Source organism: Rhinatrema bivittatum, chromosome 8 (assembly GCF_901001135.1).
Source record: "Rhinatrema bivittatum chromosome 8, aRhiBiv1.1, whole genome shotgun sequence".
NCBI lineage: Eukaryota > Metazoa > Chordata > Amphibia > Gymnophiona > Rhinatrematidae > Rhinatrema > Rhinatrema bivittatum.
Genome location: NC_042622.1, coordinates 82602569 through 82627731, shown reverse-complemented (window position 1 = coordinate 82627731; position 25163 = coordinate 82602569). Strand labels below are relative to the sequence as shown.

Sequence of the window (25163 nt, the reverse complement as noted above, 5' to 3'; positions counted from 1 at the left end):
CGATCTGTCTTTCGAAAAGATTCAGAAACCTCCAGATACCACACAAGTCTCTTGATATCCAAGGAGAGCAAGAGGCGATACTCCTCCACATTCCTGACCTTATCCAGGAACGGCAAGGAGATGGACTGATTCAAATGAAAGTCCGAGTCTACCTTGGGCAAGAAGGGTGGAACAGTACACAGCTGTAATGCCCCTGGAGTCACCCGAAGGAACGGCTCCTGGCAAGACAAGTCCTGCAGCTCATAAATTTGATGCGCTGAACATATAGCCACCATGATCACAGTTTTCAAAGTCAACAAGGAAAGGCTACGCAGCGGTCGGAGCATAGGGCCTGCCAAAAAATCCAGCACCAAGTTAAGACTCCACAAGAGAACCAGTAACCTCAAGGGAGGCCTGAGACGCTTCACTCCCTTCAAAAAATGAATCACATCAGGATGAAACGACAATGAACCACCATTCACCTGGTCCCTGAAACACGTAAGAGCTGCAACCTGCACCTTCAAGGAATTAAGGGCCTATTCAATCCATTCTGCAAAAAGTCCAGAATGAGTGGGATAATAACTGAATGAGGAAGAACACCATGCTCCTCACACCAGGCCTCAAAAACTCTCCAACCCACACATAAGCGAAGGAATTGGAGAACTTGCGAGCATGAAGTAAGGTGGCAATCACCACAGCAGAATAAACACGCTTCAACAAGCAAACCCTCTCATGGGTGAAACCGTAAGACAGAACCAAGTCAGATCCTCATGAAGAACCGGTTCCCTCTGTATCAGATCCATGTGCGGCGGAAGACGAAGGGGAGTCTCCACCAGGAGTCTTTGCAAATCCACATGCCAAACATGCCTGGGCCAGTCCGGCACCACCAGGCATACTAAGTCCCGTGTGGCCTTCAATCTTGCAAATTATCTTGCCCAGCAAGAACCACAGGGGAAAGGCATAAAGCAATTTGTCTTCTGGCCAGAGCTGTACGAGAGCGATTATTCCCAGGGACCATGAATCTTTCCTGTGATTGTAGAATCGAGGAACCTTCGCATTGCGAGAAGTCACCAGCAGGTCTAGGAACAGAAGGCCCCAGCAATCCATAATCAGTTGAAACGCTTTGGCTGACAACATCCACTCTCTTGGGTCCAGACTCCCTGCTTAGAAAGTTCGCTCCCATGTAGTCTTTTCCTGCAGTGTGAGAGGCCGAGATCATCTGCAGATGACCTTCCGCCCATACCATAAGCTGGTCTATTTCCTGTGACACTGGCTGGCTCCTGTTTCCGCCATGGCGATTGATACAGGCCACCATCGTTGCGTTGTCTGACATCACGTGAACCGCTTGATCCCGCAGCTTGTGGCTGAACTGCAAGCATGCCAGCCATACCACCCAGGTTTCCAAGCATTTGATGTTCCAGGAGGACCCTTCGGCACTCCAACACCCTTGGGCCGTCAACTCTAAACAGTGAGCCTCCCAAACTTGGAGACTTGCATCTGCCATGAGTACTTACCAGGTCGGAGAGGACAAGGGAACTCCCTTCCTCAGATGATCCTCCTGCAACCACCCCTTGAAGCAGGAGAAGACTTCCACTGACAAGTGGAGCCAAACTGCACAGTCGTGAGACTGCGGGTTGCAAAGAGAAAGCAGAGAGCACTGAAGTGGATGCATATTTATTTTATTTTTATTTATTTTTATTTATTTAAGACATTTCTATACTGTCTTTAACAATATAAAATTGACCAAAACGGTTTACAATGGTATTAAAAACAAATCAAATCATAAAAATAAAACTAAAATATAAATTAAAATAAAATAAACTAAGAAAAATTAAATAAATAATTTTAAATAAAATAAAATAAATAACAGTAGGAGAAAATACAATTTATATGATAAGACCCTAAACTTTCTTTTAGCGACTTAATATGCCGTAGACTATATTCCCTATACTTGAAACTACTAAAAGCAAGAGACAGCCAGAAAACACAAAGAAGCCGAAAAACCTAAATAAAGAATATCAGGTAGGTAAACATTCTCTGATGTATTGAACTATTATTGGCTCATAGCTGTGAATGCTTCTTTAAAAGGCACCCCTTTCAGGATTACCGCCATCAAGCTGAGTACTTGTAGGTAGGACCACACTATTGGGCACATGGTGTTCACCAACTGATGCACTTGAAACATCAGTTTCTGAATCCGAACTTCCAGTAGGAAAACTCTGTCCTGCCCCATGTAAAACCAGACGCCCAAATACTCCAACGACTGGGATGGCTTGAAGATTGCTTTTGGTCAGGCTCACCACCCAACCGAGCTCCTTCAATAAGATTACCTTGTGTGTCAATAGGCGGCTCTCTTCCTGAGACTCGGTTCAAATCAGCCAATTGTCCAAATACGGGTGCACCAGGATCCCTTCTCTTTGCAAGGCTGCCACTATGACCACCATAGCCTTGGAAAATGTTCTGGGAGCGGTGGCTAGACCAAAGAGCAGCGCCCGAAACAAAAAATGGTGCCCCAACACCGCAAAGTGTAGAAAGCGTTGGTGCTCCAATCAGATGGGAATATGAAGGTAAGCCTCTGACAGATGCAGGGAGGTCAGAAATTCTCCCGACTGCACTGCCATTATCACAGAACGTAAGGTTTCCATGCGAAAATGAGTCACTTTCAAATGATGGTTGACACTCTTGAGATCCAGGATGGGACGAAAGGAGCCCTCTTTCTTGGGTACAACAAAATTAATGGAATATCGCCCCATACTTTCTTGAGATGTGGGCATCGGAACCACAGCCCTCAGTCTGAGGAGCCTTTGAAGCGTGAACTCTACTGCCTGCTTCTTCTGAGGGGAGTAGCACAGGGACACCAAGAAAACGTCCTGAGGAATACTGCGAAATTCCAGTGCATATCCTTCTCATATTACCTCCAGGACCCACCTCTGATAAAAGAGAGAGAGAGATGTCCCCTATCTCTTGTTCCCGAAGGTGGGTTGGCAAACCTTCATTGGGAGGTAAAGGAGGGTCCACAATCTGAGCCTGCACCTCATCTGTCGCAAACACCTGGATCCTGCAGCATGACCTCTCATGATAAGGAGGAACTGGAGATTCACTCCACGTACTGGCCAGGTTCTTCAACTCATCAAACAAGAGCGAGCTGTTAAAAGGCAATTTGGTGAGATTAGCCTTGGAGGTCTGATCGGCTGATCAATTTCTAAACCTTAACTGGCTCCTAGTCACCACAATCAAAGTCATCCCTCTGGACAAGGTGTGCACCAAGGCACAGCCCGCATCAGCCAAAAAAGCAGCACCTGGTACCAAAATAGTGCTAGGATTTATGCCAGAGTCAGTAACCACCTGGGAAAGATGTAAACAAGAGTGAGCCACTAAGGAACAACATGAAGCAATGCAAGGTCACTGCCACAGCTTCAAACATCTACTCAAGGATAGTATCAATCTTGCAAACATGAGCATCCGTTAAGGCCTATCCACTTGGAGACTGCACATACAAGTGCATCTACATTTGGAAAACAGAAGCGCTCTCTCACCACTGAATCCAGAGGGTACAGGCCTTCCAAAATCTGCCCCTTTGGAAATAGCTTCTGGGGCACTGTACTCAAGCTCAATCAGTTCTTGAATGGATTCCATCACGGCGAAAAAATAAGAGGCTTTACGCAAGAAAACCAAACTAGGATTTCTCCTTGGCTCAGACACAGAATCTGCCCCAGGAGCTCCAAGCATCATCAAGGTCTGGAAAAACAGAACTGGCAGTTCATCTCTATGAAAGAACCGTCACATAGTTCTATACGGCTCCAATCCGGTGGGGGGAGGGAGGGTGTTCCTCATCCAGAAGACCCGCTGCCACTCGAGGGCCACTGCAGTACTGAAAAACGGCAGAAGCATCCAGACCGAGAGACATCTGAGAACTACTTACCGAGCCACCTTGCCCTGCTGAGGAACAGTTAGGGGAGAGCCAAGGTCAGGCGCCCCACCTGAGACGTCTTCAACCAGACCACATCCGGCTGGGAAGAACCAGGCTTAGCCAAAAACAGAGGAAGACAAGGCACTCTGAGCCTCCAAACAGTGCTGGCATAAAGCAGTGAGCACTCAAGGGGAGACGCCCGAAAAGAACAGGCAGTGCAATGATAAGGCGTTTAGGCTTCTCAGGCACAGGCGCTATCATGGCCGACAATGTGCTGAGCAGTGGCCAGAGGCGTGTGCCTAGCTGCTTTATGCCTTTTTCTTTTTGATATATGCACTCAACTATCGCCCAAAAATTATGCGGCCAAGACTTATGTGCGCACATGTAGATGCTCACCCAGGCGACCAAAATGAGAGCGCACAAAAAACTCAAGCACACAGTGCCACTTGAGCGCTGATGGAAGCGCGCGACTACTAGGCGTTTCTCACCATGGGGGCTCAAAATTCAAGGCTGCACTGTGCACCCAAAAGCTGGGTGCACAACTGGATGCACAGTGAGACGCACACGCCAGACCGACAAGCCAGTAGAGGGCAGCCCCTGAAATCGTGCGAAAAGCCGTTGCAACCTACCACACTGAACACAGTGAAAAGCCTCAGAATGGGGCCTACCTACCGAGGCTGCTCAACCCACCAAGCTGCTTACGTCCTTTGACCTCCCATGGAGAAGGATGAATGTCGGAATGGCGCACCGAACTCGGACACTGGGTGGGAGAAGGAAGCCCTGCACAGTAAAACTTCCCATTAAGTCTCTCTATATATCTTCTTTTTTTTTTTTTTTTTTTTTTTAAATTAACGGAGCTCAGCCTTACCTGGCTGAGCACAGAGATGGTCTCTGGCGGGGGGGGGGGGGGGGGGGAAGAGGGCAATTGCCGTCACTGTCGTGCTCAGCTTCCTGCGCCCGCTGCCTTTCAGGCGCTCAATCAGCTAAGTCCACGCCAGCAAAACCAGCTACCAGACCAAGTCACACCTCTGAGGGACCACGGAAATCACCTCAGGAATTCTCATCTGAGGGAGGGACCTTTAGGTCTCCCGCAGGAGAGCAGGACTTTCTTTTCCTTAATTTAGATTTCAAATTTCTCCTTCTAAAAAGCTCGAAGCAATCCCCATAGAGAGATGCACGTCCACCATCTGCTGGCAGAATACTGGCAGGCTGGGGTCACTGTAGTTCTATATATACTTTGAAGTCAGCTTGCTCCGTCTCCATCTGCTGGCAGGGGAGCATAAACCCCTGGTCCTGAGTCCATCTGTCTACACGTTAGGAAAACACTGGTTTATTCTGTAGATTTTCACATGAAGTTCCTCAGCAATGTTGCTGTTAAAGATATTGAACAGAACCAGTCCTAGCACTGAGTCCTGAGGAACCCCAGAACAGACTCCATTTACTGTCAGCCTCTGCATCCTGCTGCTTAACTAGTTCCTCAATCAGAGGAAGATGCAGTAATCTGTGTGTTAAGAAGCTGTGCACTGGATTTCAGTGCAGTTTTAATGCACAGATGAATTATTTTTTAAACCCCATATGCAGCAAGCTATAGGCTAATGTACCGGGAGTTTGAAAAGCGTGTGGCGTGGGAAAATGGAACACGTGGGAAGGGGTGGGTACAAAAAACAGCAGCAGGCTCATGGCACGCCCAGGCACAGCTAATGATGCACAGGGACGGGATGCTCGGGGAGGACTTACTAGGCTGCAGGCTGCATCTCCCTGGCTCAGCACTCGCTCTCCACAGCTCTCTCCTTCCCGTGTACCGTCGGAGGAAATGAGAGTGGCAGGAAGCTCACCTGCTTTCCTTCACTCCCTCCCATTCAAACATGGCACATGCATGCAGCCACATGTTCCTCGGGAGTAATGTCTCCAAACAGGTCATTTTTTTGTGCATCTCAGTGAACTTCATTTGAATGCCAGATATGTGGGATATGATTCTTCCCTTAAACACTGAAACTTTTACTCCACCTCTGACCCGGAGTAAAGTTTCTGTAAACCTCTCCCCTATTGTGGGAGGGGCCACGAGAATAACTCCACCTCTCAGCTGTGTGTTTAGGGACAAGACACACAACTAAAGGGTCTCCCAGGGATGGGGAGAGAATAGAACAATAAGTGATAACATAAAACCCACCTACAACAAGTATTGCATATGAAATCAGTGCACGCACAGTTACACAGCGTATTAGGATTCTTATACTCTACAGCAAACACAGACAAATGGCATTATAGTAACAAAGGAAAGAGGATTTTATTAATATGGGAAAGTGAGGAAAATCAGGTTGCAAGATATAAAAGAAAAATCACTAGCCCTACTCTGTATCTCAGTTCAGCTCACTTGCAAAGCAGGGGTAGGCAACGCCGGTCCTGGAATACCACAAATAGGTCCGATTTTCAGAATATCCCCAGTGATTTGCACTGAGCCAAATTTTAAAAGCGTTGCGGCCACGTATGTGGGCCACGCATAAGCAACGCAGATTTTAAAAGCCGCTAATTACGCATGTATATGTCTGTGCGTGCGAGCTTAAGGGGGGGGGGGGAAACGGTGGGGCTGGGCATTCTGGAGCGGAGCAAAACGTTAAGCGTGTAAATCTGTATTTTAAAACCAGAGACTGCAGCGTGCAGTGGCTTCTTAGCCGCGTATATTTACTGCTGCTCCTGACGAGAGGAGTAAGTCTGCTGAAATCATGCTTTAGGCCTAACACGACAGGGTGAAGGGCCTGGGTCAACTGGGGGGAGTGCAGGATGCAGAAGAAGCAGAGGGGCCTGGGTGACCTTGAGGGTGACTGGGAAAACTGGCGGATTAATTGGAAAACTGGGAATGTCCTTCGCGCAAGCACATTTTAAAATCCGTTTACCTCTGCTCGTTAAAGCCAAAAAAGAGTCCTAAGTAAGATACGCAAAGTACATTTGCTCGAGTAATGGCTTAAAATTAGGAGCATACTTATGCCTGGTAGGCATATTTCAAATCATACATGAGCGAGCGCGTGCATGATTTAAAACTCCAGCACATACCTGCTCACACGCCCATATGCATGCTTGTTTTAAAATTAGGCTAACTGCCTCTATTGTACGCAAATATATCTCATGCATATTCATTGGGGATATCCTGAAAAGCAGAGCTGTTTGGGACCCGCCAGGACTGGCCTTGCCTATCCCTGAAGTCTAGATAGACAGCGTCTGGTCTGTCATGAAAGATCAGGGCCCCTCCCTCCCTTTGCTAGCGAAATCATACTTTGAAATGCCACGCGCTCTTTTTTTATTTTTTTTGGCAGTGTTTCCATATCTTTGCCGTTCTGGAAGGCGGACTGGGAGGGTTGTGCCTACCCGCTGATTCCTGCTTCTTCCGCCTTTCTCCAGCCCCTCCGAACGTCTTTCTTCTAGGGGTGTGCATAGCAAAAGCTTTCATTTCATGTCGTTTTTATCAGGGATTTTTTATTTATTTCACTTTGTTTTTCAGTTTCCGCACACACTAAAACTGACATTTTTTTTTTTGGGGGGGGGGGGGGGTTCTGTTATTTCATTGGAAAATGACACAAAACAACAGCCCAAATGTAGAAAATATATTGATTTGAAATGACAGCACTCACCCCCCCCTACTTTTTGCAATGATAAACTGAATTTAGCCTTAAGATTATGAGGTAAATTGTCAGTAGAAAACTAACGGGCACTCCATGCCTCGACTTTTGAACCCATGCAAATGCAGCCGCTGTTTAAACACAAAGTACCCATGTACATTGAATATGGGCGTGTTATATGGCTAAAAGCACACGTGTACATGTTTATTTATTTATTTAAAAATTCTTCTACACCGTCGTTAAGTTAGACAACCATCACAACGGTTTACAGCAAGGCACAATAATAAAAGGAGTGGTATAGATTACAACTTAATCATGTGCCATCATAATACGGTAACATTTTAATACAATAATCTATGTGTGTAAGTTAAGCTTGTATATTGGGACTAAATTAGGCGGTTTGTATTTAACCTTAATATGCATTTGTGTGTTGCATGTAACAACTTTAATATTGGTGCGTCCTTGTTAATCAGCTGTTTTTCTCCTTCTCTTTATCTTTATAAAAAGCTTGTTTAAATAGCCAGGTTTTCAGATTTGTTTTGAATATTTTTAAATTTCTCTGCAGCCTAATTTCGAGTGCCATGGTGTTCCATAGCACGGGGCCAGGCAGAGATAGTGCTCTTTCCCTTACTTGCGTGAGGCGTGCTGTTTTGACAGAGGGGACAGTTAGTAGAGCCTTATTAGCCGATCTCAGGTTTCTTTGCAGGACATGTACGCGCAGTGCAGTGTTAAGCCAGTCAGCTTTTTCCTCGTGGATTAGTTTATGAATAATACATAAAGCCTTGTATTGTATTCTTTGTTCGATTGGGAGCCAATGTAATTCAGCGAGTGTCCCTGTAATATGGTCATTCTTTTTTTTGCCAGTCAAAGTTCTAGCAGCTGAGTTTTGTAAAATCACCTAAAGCAGCGTCTGAAACACACTGATGCTCTTTAAACTTTGATGTACATGCAGAGTTTTCTCCCCTGACCAAGTTACACCCCCAGAAACATCTCACTTTATTGTAACTCAAAGCCTGAGTGCTAAGAAAATATGGCTGGAAATCCACTTTGGCAGATTCAGCCCTTCTACCTCCATAAAACCCATCCTATCCACATAGTTCTTTCCTCCACCAACTCTCTCCCCCCCCCCCCCCCCCCCCCACACACACATATCCACACACAGTCTCTCTCTCTCAGGCAGGTTAAGCACTGTGACCAGAGGTTTTAAACATTTTTCCCTTAGATACCAAATAGTTTATTTGACCCTCTGAGCTTTATTCAATAAATCTTTTTCCATAGACAAAGAATGGGAAAAGCTCCTTTATGAAAAAGCCCTTCTAGTCATTAAACACCTTTTTCAGTTTTACAGCCTCTCATCAAAATTAGGATGGAAGTGCCATGAAATAGAAGAGAGTTCTTGGACTCTGGCATACACTGGAGCAGTGACTGGATCCTATATTACCCTCTGCAATGCTGCGATCCAAGTGCAGGGTCTGAGCCCTAAAGAACCACCTTTTGGATGAGATTGAGAACGTGTACAACACTGGGAGATTACAACCATTGGCAAAGCAGGATGAAAAAGAAAAAGAGAAGAGAATCTTGCAACCAGCAGAGGGAGACATCTGCAAAGCAATGGATTGAGCTTTATCCTTGCCAGTTGTGGAAGACTGCTAGACACCAGAGGGTGCACTGCTACTTGCAGACACACAGCACAGCCACAGGATCTCAGGGTGCAGTGCTGAGACCCCTCGGCTCTGGTTTTTCGTGCTGTCTGCTCTGTGGGTAGCAGTAGTAGACGCATTGCTTCCTCAGGGCTCTGTCACACTGGGTATTTGCCTCTGATAATAATAGTCACTGTCGAAAAATTCCTCTGCGGTCAATAAAACTCCCTGGATCCGATCCTAAATCCCACCCGCGTGATTCATATGTTGGGGAAAAAGCCAACAAAATAAACCACTTCCATTCCCCTAAAGTGAGCCCTGTTGAACAGTTCTCTGACTTTTAAAAGTTGCAGATAATTTGTATTCCAGGAAGGGGAGTGAGGCACCATATGGTTCCTTACCACATCCTTCTCCCCCTCCTCAGCACCATTTGATCCTTCTACTGCAAACCTCCCTAATCCTGGACTGTTGCCCCCCTTCACTCTTTTTCTCCCTCTCAGCTGAAGGATGGAGTCCCTTTCCCTTACAGCACGGGATCAAATTATGAACCCCCATCTTCCTCCGATCTCACCTTCTCCAGAAGGACTGTGGGAGGAGAGGAAGCTTCTCCCTTGCCTGTAGGACATACTCTGAGTCCATATTACACTGTGTCACATGATCAGGTTAGCATGACCTGAGGACCTGGCCCAGATTCTGGGGAGACAAGCAGATGAAGTAACTTACAGACATTTTCCCTTTCAGACACAATCAAGGTGGCTGTTGCTGGGTCAATATTGAACAAATTAAGTTTGACAATGTGCAGCCCTTCAGATGTTTCCAGGAAAAACTCCCTGTTATTGCACATGAAATTCAATAGCACAATAGGGCTTTGACAATAAACAGCTTTCCCAGTAGCCTCTTTCCCATATCTGACCACCACAGGCAATTCCGATACCTGGGAGTTTGGAAGTCCACCCTTATGGCTGCTGTCTTTGCACCCACTACCAGAGTCTTGGCTCTCTTTGCCTCGATTGCTCCTATTGCCTGGTTCCAGACTGTCTTTGTACCTACTGCCTTGGTCCTGATTGTCACGGTATGACCCTCCATGGAAGGAGACTCAGTGTCAATATCATAAAGTATTCCTTCGTGGAAAGGATAGTAGATGCATAGAATGAACCCCAGGGGAGGATTCAAGAAAGCATGGGCTAGCACAGAGGATCTCTAGCAGCAAGGAAATGAAGGGGTGGGGGCAGCTGGACGTTTTTCCTTCAGGAGTGAGGAGTCTGATGTCATATTCCATGACGGTGGTAGAAATAGGGTTGGGAGGTTCCAGTACTGCAAACAACCCATCCTTCACTCCCACAAGAGCATAGTAAAAAAACAGAATTGTTATGTTGCAGACGGCCTCGAAAGGCCTTGCATTCTGTTATGTAACGGGTGTTTTAGTATGCCCTTGGGCCTCAGCCCGACCCCAGATAGATCCAGGACTGAATCGAGGGTTGACAGCATGTTCCAGCATGGCGGGACTACGGTCTTACCCTCTGCCATGCCTGCAAGCTCCCAGCGCCAACAACAAGATGATGTTGGTAGGGGAACGGTCCTCCGACCGGTCCGAGCCCTTTCGGACCTGCCACTTGGATCAGCATGGAGCAGCAGGCCGGCCTGAGGATGAGGGCAGACGGAGGCCTTGACATGAAGACATGACACCAAGGTTTTTGAAGACATGACACCAGGGCTGTTGAAGACATGACACCAGGACTGTTGAAGACATGACACCAGGGCTGATGCAAAGACATCACGGACCAGGGTCGATGCAACGGCATCAGAGACAAGGAACTTGATGAAGTCCAGACGAGATGAGAAGCTGGGCAGGAGGACATTGGCACTGTCTCTCAGGGTGCCCTACTCAGCCCACCTTCACGGGCGGACCCAATGGGCTGGTCGCGGACCACCCTGTCCCACTGCGCGCCCTACACAGCCCGAGGAGGCTGGTCACGGACCACACAGAGAGTGGGACGAGCGCAGGGAAGAATCCAGCCGAGGCAGAACTTCGACGACGGAGCCATTTGTCATCCGGAGCTCCACAAAGGCTGGCAGGACAAGATGGCTCAGGAGCACAGGAACAAATTCCACCTGCAGGCCACTCCACACTCAGGAAAGATGTCATCCGAGGGACCAAGGCCTGACAGGACCAGAAGGCTCAGGAGCGCTGAAGACACAGGAGCAGGACACCAAGGAACCAGGAACATAAGGAAGCGGGACGTCCAAAGACGAGACACCAGGACACCTGGACGGGGACCTCAGGCAATCAAGACATGACATGACATGACATGACATGAAGATGAGACGATGAGGAGCTCCACGAAGAAGACCTGACGGAGCTCTGGCAGGCAGGAGCCTCCAGAGTGAAATAACTCTGATGCAAGGCAAGGAACAATGGCAAGACCAGCCCTTTTATTGAGCTCAAGCAGGAAATAGTCCATAGGTGGGGCCCAGGGCATATCCGGCCGTGGGCCCTTTAAATTCTAAAGAGAGGCGCGGCCACGCGCCTAGGAGGAAGGAAGCAGGGCGGGGCCTGGTCCTGCACCGACATCTGTGCGCAGGAAGCAGGGCTGGGCCTGAACGAAGGCCCCAATGACAGCAGCGGTTCCAGCCACTGCAGGAAGCCCCGGGGGCGGCTCCAGCTGCCAGGCAAGACCGGGGCTTGCGGCCTCTGGTCGCGAAGATGGAGAAGACGTCGGTAACGGCTTCGGCTGCGAAGAAGGCAGGGCGAAGTCTGCGGCTCCTGCTGCGGCGAAGAGAGACCTGATGGGCGGCCTCCGGGCCGCAGGGAAACAGCAAGTCTGCGGCTCCAGCCACGCTGAAGGCCCAACTCCGGCGGCACCAGCCACGTCCGGCAACAGAAGCATGAAGGGAAGGTGAGTGCCTGCTCGCTGGGAGACCCGCGGGCAGAGTCCATAACAAGAAGGGCCAGTGCTGGTGGAAGGATGGCCAGCCGACCTAGGCAGTGATGTCATCATGCCACATGACTCTCTCTCTCTCTCTCTCTCTCTCGTAAATCCTCCAAACAATGCCCACCGCCCATAACTCCAAACATTAGCTTACAATCACACTAACGGTGCCTCCACATCTCACATCCGTGATCTCTACTTCCCACCGCTCAACTTTTAAACATGGTGCCCTTGCGCCCCCACACGCTGCCCACCCTGAGAAGGACAGAGAAAGGAAGAATGACCAAATGATACTGTAGGCCATGGGGAGCCAGGTTGGTTCCTGCAGAATACAACTCCCCAGATCACTGCCAGCAAGGCTATGGGGGTGGCATAGATGGCTGGATATTTGGGCAACAACCTTTTACTTTTTGCAGGTGTTTAGATTATTACAAAGCTTGATGGTAAAATGTGGTTGAGTGGGATTAGGACGGTGTTAGGAGGGCTTGATGTTGCATTAAGTATAGGATGTTGGATGCTCATCTTCCCAAGAGGGCAGAAAACCAAGGAGGAAGACAACAAAAATGGACTTAGCTGTGCAGCAAAATCCTGCAATTGCTGAAGCTTATGCAGCTGGGCTGCTGGGGGATATCCTTGTAGTGTGGACTGGAATAATGGGGCAGATAGATTTTTCCATGTGGACTTTTCCAGCCATCATCTACAATTTAACTGTGCCTTATTCCTGCCCGTCTCTGCTTCCATCGCCTGGGTCCTGGCTGTTTCTGCTCCCACGGCTGTCTCTGAAGCTGTTGCTTTGATTCTCACTGTCTCTGCTCCCACTGCTCCTGGGCAGAATAATAAGGAAAGAGAGCCAACAGAGTGAAAGAGAAAGCAAGGAAAATGGTTTAAAGGCAAGAACAATCTCCAACATCGCTGAACTGTAACTTCTCTAATTTAAATAAATCAGATGCTGTGTGTGGGGCTGGTTTCACTGCTGCGCAGGGGGAATGGGCACTCACCCAGGGAAATTTCATGGAGCCAAGATTCAGCTTTCTGGATGCAAAGTACATAAGAGATATTTATTTCCCAAGGAGTTCACACGAGCTGTTTTTACAAAATATACATATCATTAACAACCATCAATAAGCCCTCGGGCACACAGAATGGAGAGGAGATTTCTGATACATTTCTAGGCTGCTCCATTTGGGTACTGCTACAGCAAAACCGGATTGGTCTGATTTACAGAATGTTCCATCACTGCCCGGGAGGAAGAGATATCAGATGAAGTCTGGTGTTCGATGGAAGAGTCTCCAGATAGAGCGACAGGGCCAGGCTGCCCCCCCTCATCAATGATTTTTAAAATCTTACTCAGACCACCATTCTAAAGGCTGGCCCACCTTGCTCTTCCCCCTGGTCTCTCAGTTCTCTCATCTTCGTCTTTGGTTTTTTCCTTGGAAGAGTGGCTGCCCCCTTCCTCCTGGCACAGGGGAGGAGGGGTAAATGTGGGGGACCTCTGGCACAGAGCTCTTATTCTCCCCAGGACTGAAGCTCTTGCTCTGGGCTCTGCAGCATCTCCGGCGCCGGTGCTCCTGTCCTCCTCTCCTCTGCTTTGCAGCCCTGGCCCCTGCTGCACCAATCCAGGGTGCCCAATGGGGGAGCCAAGGGGGGGAAGGCCAGGCGGATCTGGGAGATGGGCTGGCACCAAGTCAACGCAAGGCCTCCCTTCACGGCAGCTGGAATAGAAAATCTTTACAAACAGGAACAGGCCCTGCCAACTACTGTTACTAGTACATTCCGCAATATACAACCCAAAGAAAGGCAGGTCTTCTTCACACTATATATATGCAGGATTGCCGCTTATAGAAAGGCAGGTATCCTTTGTGAAATCTCCTTTCTGACCTTCAGAAAAAAAAAAATCCAACAATTTGATGTATAAACATGGAAATTAATTCAGTTTATAAAATAGTAGCACACTTATTATACAAGGAATAGCTTAACTACTTTAGAAAGTGACAAAGCTGATCACAAGCCCATCCCATATGTACAGTGACTAGCAGAGGACATTTTAAATGTCCTTAGAGGAGGCCTGCGTGCCTCAAGACCACAGGCTTACTATGGCATTTCGTTACAGAGTCTCAGCAGGTTGCTCGTTACCAGCTGACTGCCCCACTGGTTAAAGCAAACACACTTAGGGATGTAGCAGGGTCTATTTCAAAAAAAGGGAAAATATGTTAAAGCACTGCCCATTCTCCTTTACAATTGTACAACACAACAGCACACTGCAAAGGTAAGTATAAAAGAGCAGGCATGAGTAAAGGAGAGAGAGAGAGAACAAAATCCTAGGGGACAAGAGGGGTGAGAGGAGATTAAGAGAAGGGGAGAGAGGGATCAGATATTATCGGGGAGAGAGGAGAGTAAGGAGGGATCAAACAGAAACCATGTGACAGGATGGCATAGATGGAAACAGGGGGAGGGGAGAAGGGTAAAAGGAGAGACATGAAAGGGATCATACGATACTGGGGTGGAAGGAGGGGAGGAGAGGGATGGATAAAAATAACCAGGTGAGAGGAGGGGATAAGTGGAAGCAAGGTGAGGAAGGTTGGATTTAGACATAGGTAATGTAGGCAAGTGCCTTGGGTGCCAATTTCTGACGATGCCCCTGCTGCCCTCTTGATTTCCAAGAAGGAGAACGAGGGGACCCCCTTTGCTCCAAGTCCTCTGCCTATGGGTGACATAATCTTAAATCCAGCCGTGAGGGTGAGAGGAGGGGAGAGAGGTATCAGAGGGGCCGAGATTGGAGCAGGGGTGAGAGGAGAAAGGGATTAGAGGAGGGGAGAGATCACAGCAGAGTGAGAGGAGAGGAGAGAGGGCTCAGAAGGAGCAGGGTGAGAGGAGGGGGAAAAAAAGGGACTGGTCTGCAACTCCCCAGCCTGCCTCTGGATAAAATGATGTTGCCTGCGACAGTTGTGTTTCTTGATTCTGCATGAGTCCAGTTGGCGTCAGTTCACCGTGGGCACCTGGTTCTGGTGCAGGCTAAATTCTTTGGCTTTGAGACGTAAGCTGGCGATGCTGTTGGCCATATTCACCCCTGTGGCTGGGGGGCCAGTGCCCGTCAGGCTGTAGGATGGCACAGTACTGAAAGGGCAGAGAGAGGAGGAAGGTGTTAATGGAGCACTCTCTGGGTAATGCTTATCTTCTGCACCTGGGACACAAAAAAATACTTTGACAACCTTCATGAGACCTACACAGCAACTACACTTCTCAGAAATTTCTGGAAGTTTGTTTTCCTTTTTTTTTTTTTTTTTTTTTTTTGAGGGAGAATCAGATAAGACTGACATCTGATTGCAGAGGAAATATTTCTGGAGGCTCCTGGGAGGAGATGCAACACCAAAAGCTCACCCTGACCTGCAGGAGGGGCCATGGGAAGAAGGAATTTAGCAGATTTCTCACCATCCAGTATCTGAGAAGACATGCGAAGCATTACTGTCATCATCCAAACCTCATCCTACCTCCCCCGAGTAATGGGCAATAATTCAGGCTGAGCCCCAGAGTAGAGCTGTGTATGAGCATAGTGTATGTATTACCTGGGAGCACCTTGAGGTATAGTCACACCGTCAGCAGCAGGGTGCTTGGAAACAAGGACTGGACTCATAGCACTGGAAGCAGAGAAGAGAAACATTTCTAAAGATTCTGAGTGTACAGGTTGCTTTCTTTTAAATGTAGCTGACAGGGAGTACTTGGAATCCTCTTGGCCTTGGCTCTTCCTTTCAGAAAAGCTCCTTTAAGTAACAGTGCCACATAAACAGGGGGCTGGTGTAAGGCTTCGGCCTTGTGTGCCCCCCCCCCCCCTCCCCGGGCCTCAGCCCCAGCCCTAGCCTGCCTCCCACCCTGGCCCAAACACACAAGTAAAAATGATGCATTTATAATAACAGATTTTACAGTTTTCTGAGATAAAAGTATCCCTTACAGCAGTGCATGTAAATATAATATACATATTGTATGTCAACCAGAAAACCCTGCTAAAAGGCAGACCAGACTCTTAGAACCCATCTGGTACTGGGCTTCTTGTAATGCGTGTTGGGTGTAGGCTTAGTATTCAAAGGCATAAGTAAAGTGAATTACAATTACAATGTAGTAAACTTCCCATACCGAACAGCACTATCTGCCAGCACTCAAAATAGTAACAACCCTACCTATGAAAAGGCAACTCTGTAAATATTACACCAGGCTCTAAAACACCAATACACCTCCTATTAGAAAACAGCCTAGCTGCTATAGAACCCTACACAGAAACTACATGCTAGCAAAATACCTCAAGTTCAATCATGCGTACAGAACACAGACAAACCCTCACCAAATACAGACTAAAGAGACCATAAATGAAAAATGTGCAGACAAAAACTGAACTGGAAACCACGACACTAGACTCTGTAAGCAGCACAACAAAGGGAAAATAGAAACACTGCCATTCTTCATAAAATATCAAACAATAAAATCAAGAAATATGAAACATCAATAATAATAAAATGTTCCAACTCCCAAAAATATATTGAAAAACAGCAGACCCATCAAATATTAACACCCAATGATTAAAACTAACAAGGATTAGAAACGAACCATTCACCATACCTGGGAACTTTTGATTTCCAAATGCCCTGAGATTGTTGAGGATTAGCTGATGGGGTGGGGAACAAGGGTTGTTGTACACAGACTTTCTCCTTTCTCTTTCATATATACACATGCATACATGTTCGTTCTCTCTCATACACAAGCACACACATACATATGCTACCACACACACATGCTCTCTCACTTATGCACACACACACATATGCTGTCTCGCTCTCACACCTTCTATCTCTCACATACACAAACCCTCTTTCACTCAGACAGGTCCCCTCTCTCTCTCTCACACACACACATAGGTTCCTTGTCTTTCTTACATACACATCCTCACACAGGCTCCCTCCCTCTCTCTCACATGCGCATCCTCTCTCTTTCCTACATACACTATCCCTCTCACTCACACACACACACCCTCATACAAGTTCTCTCTTTCACTCACGTACACACTCTCTCAGAGGTTTCCTCTCTCTCTCTCTTACACACACCCTCCCTCTTTCTCTCTCATACACCCCTCACACAGACACTCTCTGTATCTTGCACACAAACACCACTTCACACAGGCTTCCTCTCTCTCTGGCACATATACCTCACACAAGTTCCCTCTCTTATAAGCACACAAACATGCACCCAATCTGTCACTCATACACACTCCCTCACACAAGCTGTCTCTCTCTCACATACACACAGGTACCCTCACACACACACACACAAACAAAAAAATCAGAATCACCCTCATTCCCTCACACACACACACACACACACACACACAGTGGCACCCTTCCAATCTTTCTTTGGCTCACAGACTTTCTTGGTTTCTCAATCTGGGCCTCTGCTTCTTCTTCCTTCTGCAGGCAGTAAGACTCCAGCCCCAGCTCTCCCCAGTCTCTCTCTTCTATCTTCAGCCATTCCCAGGCATCTCTCTCTTCTGTCTTCTACTGTGGGCAAGATGGGCTCTGTTTGCTGCCCTGCTGGACCTCTGTTTTATTCTCTTGCTGCGGATGGCATGGGCTCCGCCTGCAGCCCTACCAGTCCTCTGTCTGTCTTCTATCGTGGGCAGGATGGTCTCTGCCCGTGGCCTTCCCAGGCTTCTATCAGTCTTCAGCAACAGGCAGAATGGGCTCCACTCATGACCTTGCCATGCCTCTGTCTGTCTTCTATTGCGAGCAGGATGGGCTCTGCTCGCTGCCCTGTCTGTTAAACCTGGCCGCAAGTAGGATGGGTTCTGCCACTTCAGGCTTAGGCTATACCCACATAATAATCAGATGATGCTCTTCCCTTCCCCAGCTCTAGGCTAGGAGGTCTTCCTGTGGAATAGGGTTGACAGATTTTTAGGATAGGTTGACCCAGTCCTTGTTTTATCCCATGGCCTGCAAGAACCTGTAGCCTTGCATTTCATAGGGAAATCAACAGGGTCACCAGAACTGCAAGTCCATGCAGGCCAAGGGGTATAACCCAGGCTGAATTAGCTTGTCCCGAAAATCTTGAGCCAGCTGGCAACGCTACTGTGGAAGGCTGCTTTCCCCTTTTCCCTCTCCCCCCTCCAATGTGAATTGCTGCCTTACCTGTATGGAGGGCTGGAGCTCCAGGATGGGTAGTCTGGACTCACGGACGTAGCTCTGGGGGCCACTGGCTGCTCAATAACCGCTTCCTGGCTGTAAGATTTGAGCAGAGAAACAGAACGGCTGGCTAGCATCGCTCGCTCGCTACGCCGGAACTTAGCTCTTCGGTTCTGAAACCAAACCTGGCACAAGAGAAAACATTTTACATTAGTAGTGTAATAACTTAGTAACAGCAAAAATGGCGGGAAAAGACTAAATAATCCATCCAGTCTGCCCAGCAAGTTTCTTGTGGTGGTGACTGCTGCTCCACACAGGATACACCATGTTTCCGTTAAGGATAGTAACTGCCGCTCTGTGCTGATTACCCCCAAGCCTTATGTTAAGGGTAGTAATATTAACAATCAAAACCAAGCAACAAAATTACTGCTAGCAACATTTTTACAGGGTGAGCAGCCTTCTGGATAATTCATACAATGCTGCTGCTTGAACCTGCTGGCTGTTGGACTTGGCCGTAGGAGCCATCCTGCGCTTTTTTCCTAATGTCTGTGTATCGGTACACTGGACCGTAAACGTCAGGGCCCAGCATTGGCTGTCATCTGAATCTAATTCTCCATTTTCCCTCTCGCTGTCAAAGCGGAGAGCGATGCTGCAGTCATGTCAAAATAATGTAAGCTAATTGGTTAAGGGTAGTAATCCCTATGCCTTCTGTTAAGGATAGTAGTTGCCTTCAAATGCTGGTTACCTCTATGCACCTTTTTCTTAATTTCTGACTCTAGCTTTTAGGGATCGACAGTGTTTATCCATGCCTTTTTGAATTTGCTTACTGTTTTCGTTTTCACTACCTCTTCTGGAAGGGCATTCCAGGCATCCACCACCCTCTCTATGAAGAAATATTTCCTGACATTGGTCCTGAATAATCCCCCTTGAAGTTTCATATTGTGACTCCTAGTTCTACTGTTTGCTTTCTAATGGAAAAGGTTCGAGGAACATGCATCATTAAAAACTTTCAGATATCTGAAGGTCTGGATCAAATCTCCCCTGCACCTCCTCTCTTCCAGGGTATACATATTCAGATCCTTCAGCCTCTCCTCATAAGTCTTCCGATACAGACTCCACACCATTTTGGTCGCCCTTCTCTGGACCACCTCCATCCTATCACTATCCTTTCTGAGATTCGGGCTCCAGAACTGAACATAGTTCTCCAGGTGAGGCCTCGCCAAGGACCTGTACAAGGGCACTATCACCTCATTTTTCTTACCGGTTATTCCTCTCTCTATGCAGCCCAGCATTCTTCTGTGTTTAGCCAACACCTTGTCACATTGCTTCACCACCTTCAGATTGCAAGACATTATCACCCCAAGGTCGCTCTCCCAATCCCTGCACATGAGTCTTTCATGCCCCATCACATACAGCTCTTTTGAATTACCGCACCCCAGATGCAGGACTCTGCACGTCTTAGCATAGAATCCCAGCTGCCAAGCCTTCGACCACTCTTCCAGCTTTCTTAAATCCCTTTTCATTCTTTCTCTCCTTCATGCATGCCCGCTCTGTTGCAGATCTTATTATCTTCCGCAAGTAGACAAACTTTACTTTCCATCCCTTTTGCAATGTTGCTTACAGAACGGTCCCAAAGCCCATCACTATGGCACTCCATTTAATACTGTTCATTCTTCAGCGTAGGTTCCATTTACCATTACACTGTCTCCTTTTGGTCACCCAGTTTGTAGTCCACTCCATCACCCTGGAGCCGAGTCCCAAGCTTCTCATTTTATTCACCAGCCTCATATGCGGGACCATATCAAAAACTTTGCTGAAATCCAAATAGACCACATTGATACTCTTCTTCGATCCAATTCTCTAGTCACGCAATCAAAAAAATCAATCAGATTTGTCTGACGGGACCTTCCCCTGGTGAATCCATGCTGCCTTGGGTCCAGCAACCCACTAGATTGTAGATAGTTCACTGACCTTTTCTTCAGCAGCGACTCCATTAATTTTCCCACCATTGAGGTGAGGCTAACCGGTTTGTAGTTTCCAGCCTCCTCCATGCTTCCACTCTTGTGGATCGGGACCACCACCTCTCTTCTCCAATCTTGCGGCACCACTCCCGTTTCCAGGGATCTATTGAACAGATCATGCAGCAGACCCGCCAGCTCATCTCTGAGCTCCTTCAGTGTCCTTGGATGAATCTCATCCAGCCCCATGGCCTTGTTCCACTTTCAGTCTTCCTAGCTCTTCCCATACATTCTCTTCTGTAAACAGAGTTTGGTCTACCCCTCCCCTATTTACGGTCTTCTCAACCAGCAATGGTCCTTCTCCAGGGTCTTTTATAGTGAACATCGAACTGAAGTATTTGTTTAATATTTCTGCCATGTCTTCAACTCTCTCCACACATTGCTCCTCATCACCTTTCAATTTCACTATGCCACCTTGGGCTTCCCTTCTTTCTCTGACATATTTGAAAACATTTTTCTCACCTCACTTTACCTCTTTGGCAGTTCTTTCTTCTACTTGACCTTTTGCTTTCCTGATTTCTTAGTCTCCTTCAGTTTCACCAGATATTCTTCCCTGTATTCCTCTTTCTGGGATCCTTTATACTTCTTGAACGCTGTTCTTTTTGCTTTTATATTTTTAGCCATCTTCTTTAAGAACCAGATCAGTTTCTTATTCCTCATACTTTTGAATACTTTTCTGACATATAGATTTGTTGCCTTTGTAATTGCTCCTTTTAATCGGGCCCACTGTTGTTCCACCTCACCCATTTTCTCCCAGTCTTCTAGTTCTTCCTCCAGGAACATCCTTATTTTGACAAAGTCTGTATTTTTGAAATTCAAAACTTGGGTCTTCATGTGACTTCTCTGCATCTTATTTGCAATATCAAACCGTACCATCTGATGATCACTGTGCTCAGATGGGCACCTGTTTGAACGTTAGAGACATTATCCTCATTTGTGAGTATTAGGTCGAGTATCACATCCTCCATTTGGGTTCCATCACCATTTGTTTGAGCAGAGCTCCTTGAAGGGCATCCACTATCTCTCTGCTTCCTGTAGATTTAGCAGTAGGGATGCTCCAATCCACATCCAGCAGATTAAAATTTCCAATGAGCAACACTTCTCCCTTCTTTCCCACCTTTTGGATGTCTTTGACCAGATCTCTGTCCAGCTCTTCTGTCTGAGTCGAAAGCTCATAGACCATACCCATGTATATGGAAACATAATCTTCTTGTTTTAGGACAGCCCATAATGCTTCTTCCCCTACCTCATGTCTCTTGGATATTGTTTTTGATATAAAGAGCTACTCATTCCCTTTTCCTGTCCTCTGGGAGGTAAAGAAAAAAGGTATGTAAGCCAAAAAAAAAAAAGTATAAATAACTATGTACACGTTTCTAGGGGGTGTCTACATCTGTAAGATACCCATGCTTGCAAATCCGTGAAATAAAAAAACTTATACTGTTTCACTAAACTTGTGTTCACTCTCCTTCCTTCCAGAAGAAGGATTTGTTTGTTTGTTTCTCTCACTCTGTCCTTTCTTAATAAGTTATAGCCAGGGATGGCTGAATCCCAATCATGAAACTCTGTGAATCATGTAACAGCAATGATGTCCAAATCCACCTATTTATTTTATTTATTTATGTATTTTTTATATACCGCGGCAGGTTCGGAACATCACCTCGGTTTACATGCAGCAGCAGGCTTTACAAGCAACACATAAGGGAAATAATGTAGCAACAGGCTTTACACAGTAAACAAATATGGTAACAGGAAGAGAACTAATTATTTACAGTAAAGAAAATGGGGAGTAGCAATATGACGGGGGGGGGGGGGGGGATTGGTAGAGTAACCAGCGCATGTCTTGGTTGTGGAGGAATTTGTGAATGATGGTGAGTGATTGGGGGGGGGGGGAGTTCAGAGTTCAGGGGGGGAAAAGAGTAACGGGAGGAAAGATTTCTAAGCTAATAATAGGAGGGAGACATTGGCAGGGGTAGATCATGGGAGGAAGCACGGGATGCGATCATTGAGGAGGTGGAAGGGTAGGTTACAGGGTTCAGGTGAAAGCTTATTTAAAGAGCCATGTCTTGAGATTCTGCTTGAATTTTCTAGGACATGGTTCCTGGTGGAAGCAGAGGGGCATGTTGTTCCAGAGAGAAGGTCCTGCGAGGGAGAGGTCACTAGCTTAGTAAGTTTGGGTGAGGGAGTGTGCAGAGTTGCAAGGTATTGCTTTCTGGTTGGTCTGTCTGAGGCGCGGAAACGGAGGTGCTCGTTGAACCAATGCTCGTTGAACCACCTCCAACATTAGGGCCTGCAGGTCTGGGATCTTACAACCCAGACTACAAGTATTTGTGCTATTAGCTTTCCAATTTTTCTCCCTTGGTTTGCTGCTCTTCCTGGTCACCTTTTCTGCTTTTTTTAAGCTGATTTATTTTCCTATTTTCTCCTCCACTTCCTGTATTGCTTGGGGGTGACATCTCAGTTTCATTAGCCACCTCCTGCCACCCCTGCTGTCTAGTTTAAATGCCTGATAATGTAGGATCTAAATTTCTCACTTAGCATCCACTTTCCTGCCAAAGTCAAGTGTAGACTATCCTTACAATATAACCTTCTATTGTTCCATACATGCCCCAGTCGCCAAAGTATCCAAAACCACTTTCTTTATACAATATTTTGAGCCAGAAATTGAAGTTATCTATATGGCAGAGTCTTTCCTTCCCCTTTCCATAACATAACAGCATGTGTGATAAGTATGCAACAACCCATTACAATGTGCACTGCCAGTGCCAATCCTTGTGTAGGGTGAGCCGGGCAATCGCCTGGGGCACTGTGAGATGAGGGTCCGTTCCCCCCCCCCCCCCCCGAGCGCCGCCAGCATCGCCCATTGTTAATGTGGTCACATAGCTGTGGGACATGAAGAAACTCCATGTCTTTTATTTACTGTCCACCCTGGCACGGACACAGAACTGCCATACTGACAGCCATGCATCATCAACATGTGCTCAGGCATCTTCCTGCTTGGCTGCAGGAAGCCCGGGAGGCAGAAGGGCACAGATCATGGGGGAGGGGCTGCCACACGCACTGCAGACAGTACAGGAGAGGAGACCACAGTGCTTTGTCCTCCTGCCCGTGCCTGTCCACAGACAGAGGATGAGTGCTTTCAGTTCTATCTTGCTGATTGCTTGGTTGCTGATGTGTGACAGGGCCGAAACTGCTGGTAAAGTGGGTGTGGGAAAGAGAGAGAGAGAGAGAGTGAAAAGTTTAGGATGGGGAGAAATGAATGTTAGTCGGAGGGACTTTAAGTGGAGGGAGAAAGAAAGCGGGCATGCTGGGCAGAGGGGCTTTAAGGGGTGGGGAAGAGACAGCAAGGACACTGGGCAGAGGCTGGGGGTGTGAGGGAGCGAGAATGCACAGATACTGGTCAGAGGAGCTTTTGGGAGGAGAGAGAAAGCAAAGATGCTGGACAGAGGGGCTTTAAGGGAGGGGGGAAGATAAAGCGAGGATGCTGGGCAGGGGTAGATTGGAGGGGAGGGGGATGAGAGAAATGGATACTGAGCAGAGGTGCTTTAATTGGGGGGAGGGGAAGGAAGGGAAGTGGGCCAGGGAGCTTTAATGGTGGGAGGAAGAGAGAAAAAGCAGAGAGGGGAGATGAGAGAGGGGAGAGAGAAAGGGGTGATGGGCAGGAATGCTCCCTCTAAGTTTTTCTGGGATGTGTATGGATGTACTCTGCTATTGGGCACATAATTCTTGCAAGTGAGTGGGGATTGGAGATTCCTCCTTTCTCCCTCCTCCAGCATCCTCTTCCTTGCCTTCTTCCCTCTCCTTCTTCCTCTCCCCATCATCTGCCTCCTTTCTCCCTTCCCCTGCAACCACTCTTCTGGTTCTGCCCCTTTTCCCCCAGCAAACTCTCCCTGGCTGACAAATGGGATTTTATTTATTTATTACTGGCATTTATATGCCACCTATTGCCAAAGCTCTAGGTGGCTAATATAATAAAACTCACATATAAATATACAAATATAATAAAATTATCATACAGAGTACAAAAAAACCAGCATAAAACCAGCCCAGTAAAAGAAAGGACATCAAACCAAAGTAACAAAACAAATCAGAAAAAAAGCAAGACTCATTCACTGCTAATAAATAAGACTATGCAGTACGAGCAGCGAGACTGTCAACTACTAGAGATTGTGCTTTTTCAGTAGCGGCACCTGCCATGTGGAATACCCTACCTGCGACCTTGAGATTTATGGAGTGCTCTAACACATTTAAATCAGGGTTAAGATCTTTTCTGATGAAACTAGCATTTATTAAAATAATACCCTAATTTTAAGATCTAGTCGCTAGTCGGACTTTGGGTATTTAAATTGCTTTATATTTTGTCTGTGAAGTAATGTGTTTTATTTATGGTGATTTTATGTATGTTTACTTAGGGTGTGAGTGTGAAGCGACTAAGACATTTTAATAAACAAACCATCAATCGAAAGCCTCTGGAAATAAAAATGTCTTGCGTATAGATTTTAAAGTTTTTGTTCAAGACATCAATATATATCCAATTAGCCCATCCAATCAACCCAACTATTCCTTGGTAGTGTGGACTAGAATAATTGGGCTGATTGGATGGACTAATTGGTCTTTTGCTGCTGTCATCTACTATGGTACTGCAGAGTGAGCCCTGTTCAGCCTTATCTAGATTGAGTAATCTGTGTGTTGAAGCTAAAAGTGCAGCCATTTACATTCAGGAAATGGAAAAGCTAATTCAACATACCTATGTACATAAAATATATTTAATGTATTCTAAATAGTATTGGGTAACACTGGTTTTAGGGCCATGCAATCAATTCATCAGTCTTTTCATCTTCTCTACCCCTTCCCACCAGCTCCCTAATTTCCAACTTTGATCTCCATGGGGGTAAGAGACATCTCCCAAACCCA

The 25163-nt window shown here is 46.9% G+C and overlaps 1 protein-coding gene across 1 annotated transcript in view; it reads right to left on the bottom strand.

The window, feature by feature from the left end:
• Positions 1-13117: 13117 nt before the first annotated feature.
• The window catches only part of PRRX2 (paired related homeobox 2), a 53361-nt gene continuing 41315 nt past the window's right edge, over positions 13118-25163 (bottom strand). Inside the window, exons 3-5 of the mRNA XM_029613961.1 lie at positions 18241-18419; positions 15637-15708; positions 13118-15187 (exon numbers count right to left, since the gene is read on the bottom strand). Of these exons, the coding sequence (XP_029469821.1) occupies positions 15052-15187; positions 15637-15708; positions 18241-18419 (387 nt within the window). The 3' untranslated portion in view covers positions 13118-15051. The remainder of the gene's footprint in view (positions 15188-15636; positions 15709-18240; positions 18420-25163) is intronic.